This window comes from Anoplopoma fimbria, chromosome 4 (genome assembly GCF_027596085.1).
Source record: "Anoplopoma fimbria isolate UVic2021 breed Golden Eagle Sablefish chromosome 4, Afim_UVic_2022, whole genome shotgun sequence".
NCBI lineage: Eukaryota > Metazoa > Chordata > Actinopteri > Perciformes > Anoplopomatidae > Anoplopoma > Anoplopoma fimbria.
The window spans coordinates 6,706,888-6,709,657 of record NC_072452.1 but is presented as its reverse complement, the minus strand read 5'-3'; the positions used below and the strand labels follow the sequence as shown (position 1 = coordinate 6,709,657).

Sequence of the window (2,770 nt, the reverse complement as noted above, 5' to 3'; positions counted from 1 at the left end):
ACTTTCAGTAATCATTCACATCTCTTTTCTGTTTAGCCCTTTTTCATTCACTGTAATGGTTGGCTGCATGGTTGATGATGTCATTGGTAGAGGAGAGTAGAAGAGACAGACAAAATGAAAAACTTCTCAACAACTGAGGCTGTGAGGAAGCAACCACCTGCTGTAGTGTCCTCCCACTGCCACTATGACATCTGGCAGATGAGGCAGAGATAGCCAAGAGTCAAGATCAACAGACTGGCTGCAGCGCTCCGACACCAGACAGAGATCAACAGACTGGCTGCAGCGCTCCAACACCAGACAGAGATCACAGACTGGCTGCAGCGCTCCGACAACAGACAGGTATTCAGAGGTAAGGAAGGAAGACTTTGTTTTAACTTTTGCTAAATCAGATATGTTCTCACTTTAGTCAAGGAGAAGTAATGTAACTGAAAGATAATTACAGTTGCTGTGTAGTTATAATGTAACATTTTGAGCACATTTTCAGCTTGCAGACAATGCAACAATGCAAACGGGCAGTCAGCATTATTGACTGAATAAATAACATTCATACAGCTCACTCACAACACATACCGCTCAATACAGCGTGCATCAGAGCTGCACAGAAAAACAAGTTTACAGTAACGTACATTACATTCTGATTCGCTGGATGCATAATAAATAATTAATAGCAGAGAGAAAAAGGGTTTTGTAAATGGCATTTGTATTTTCAATTGATGATGCCAGTTATTGTTACAAGCATGCAAGGTCATCACATGATGTACAGACAAATAGAATTTGGTTGTAAATGCGTCTGAATTCATCTTAAACAGTATGATTTCTGAAAAATTGTCTCCCGACGACATAAATGTCAAAGATGCTTATCTACTTTCTGAGTTTCTCTCTCATCGGCAGAGACTATCTGACAGCAATCAACCACATCAAAGTCACCATACTCAGCAGCCTGTGCCTTTTTTATGTTTTCGTTTCCATCGTTCACATGCTCTCTTTTGCCCACATCATCAGGCCATCTCTCTGTCTCTCTGCAGCTGCAAGTACAACCTCAAATGGAGTCCAATCTGACACGTGGCGTGGAGAGCAACTCTACCGAATGTCCGTCCATTGACGACTTCCGTAACCAGGTTTACTCCACAGCCTACTCCCTCATTACCGTGTTAGGCCTGGTTGGGAACGGCTTCGCCCTAGTGGTGCTGCTCCGAACGTACCGAAAGAGCTCACCCTTTCATGTCTACATGCTGAACCTGGCTGTGTCCGACCTGCTATGTGTCATGACGCTGCCGCTGAGAGTTCTCTACTATGTCAACAAGGGCCAGTGGAACCAGGGTGATTTCCTCTGCCGCATCAGCTCCTATGCCCTTTATGTAAACCTCTACTGCAGCATCTACTTCATGGCTGCCATGTCCATCACGCGCTTCTTGGCCATCGTGTTCCCCGTGCAGAACCTGCGGCTGGTGACGGAGGCCCGTGCTCGCATGGTGTGTGGGTTTGTGTGGGTGTTCATCTGTCTTTCATCCTCACCCTTCCTGACTTCTGGCCAGCACACCGACCCCCAAACAAATAAAACCAAGTGCTTTGAGCCTCCAGGTGCTAACGGTTTAGATAGACTAATCATGCTGAACTATTTATCTCTGGCTGTGGGCTTCGCCCTGCCCTTCTTGGTCATCCTGCTGTGCTACGCTGGCATAGTCCGCACCCTGCTGTCCCGCTCTAACGTTGCCCGACGCCAGCAGGGCACGGGTACCAGAGCCATCCGAATGATTGTCATCGTCCTGCTGACCTTCCTGATCAGCTTCATGCCGTACCACGTGCAGCGCTCCATCCACTTGAGCTTCCTGTCGCGGAACGACACCACCTGCGCAGAGCGGGTGGCCATGCAGAAGTCTGTTGTGGTGACCCTCTGCCTGGCTGCTTCCAATTCGTGCTTCGATCCACTGCTTTATTTTTTCTCTGGAGAGGGTTTCCGCACTCGCTTGTCCTCCCTGCGCAAGTCAATGAGGGGCAGCACCCATAACCGTATAGCCAGAATAAAGCCAGTCAAAGTCTCAGAGTCCGGGGAGATCCACCAGCTGAAGGACAGTTGATTTACACCAGAGAAATAAATATCTCAGGATTTGTTTGAACGAATACTTCACCCACAACAGTACCATTTACCATCACTTACTCACCCCTTGTTACCTTTCATTTTCTGATAAAACTTTTTCTCGCATGCCTCCTCAGTGAAAAGAGAATAAGAGTGGATAAATGAGACTTGAATTATACTGCATGGCACGCGTGATAGTTTGTATATACAGTAGATGTTTGTATATAGTTTTGTTGTCGGTTAACAACGCTCACGTTTACCTCAATTCATCAAGACTTTATTTTTTTGACTTTTTGTGTTTTTTGATTCTTTGTTTGCTGTGGAGGCATGCCAGAAAAAAACAAAATACACCCTCGCAAATTCAAGGTAACACTTTGTAACTGTTATACAAATGTTTATCTAGTGGGTGTAGTATTCCTTAAAGGAGCTCCGGATTGGCGTGTGTCCTATTTGCACACAGGGAAGCAGTTGAAAGAAACAGAAAAAAAGTTTTACCAGGAAGGGCTGGTCTACTAATGAACAGAGTATTTAAACAAGTAGCACGTCTCAGTCTCATTTATTATTCTCAAGAATGAAAAGTGTTCAATATTGTGGTGATGTTGTTCTGGATTATCATTATGGCAGTAAACATTAGTCTGTTGTGTCCCAAAAGTTGCTCAAACCGTGGAATTGCAAATATGAATTCACAGTATA

The 2,770-nt window shown here is 45.1% G+C and overlaps 1 protein-coding gene across 1 annotated transcript; it reads left to right on the top strand.

Annotated features, from left to right (window-relative positions):
* Positions 1-268: 268 nt before the first annotated feature.
* Positions 269-2,504, top strand: cysltr1 (cysteinyl leukotriene receptor 1). The gene is made up of 2 exons (XM_054597176.1): positions 269-349; positions 1,026-2,504. The coding sequence occupies exon 2, from the start codon at positions 1,044-1,046 to the stop codon at positions 2,076-2,078; it is 1,035 nt and encodes a 344-aa protein (XP_054453151.1). The 5' UTR covers positions 269-349; positions 1,026-1,043; the 3' UTR covers positions 2,079-2,504.
* The last annotated feature ends 266 nt before the right edge of the window (positions 2,505-2,770 follow it).

What these genes read in the sequence shown, in the direction of transcription:
- cysltr1 (XM_054597176.1), top strand. Translation starts at nt 1,044, where the DNA reads ATGGAGTCCAATCTGACACGTGGCGTGGAGAGCAACTCTACCGAATGT.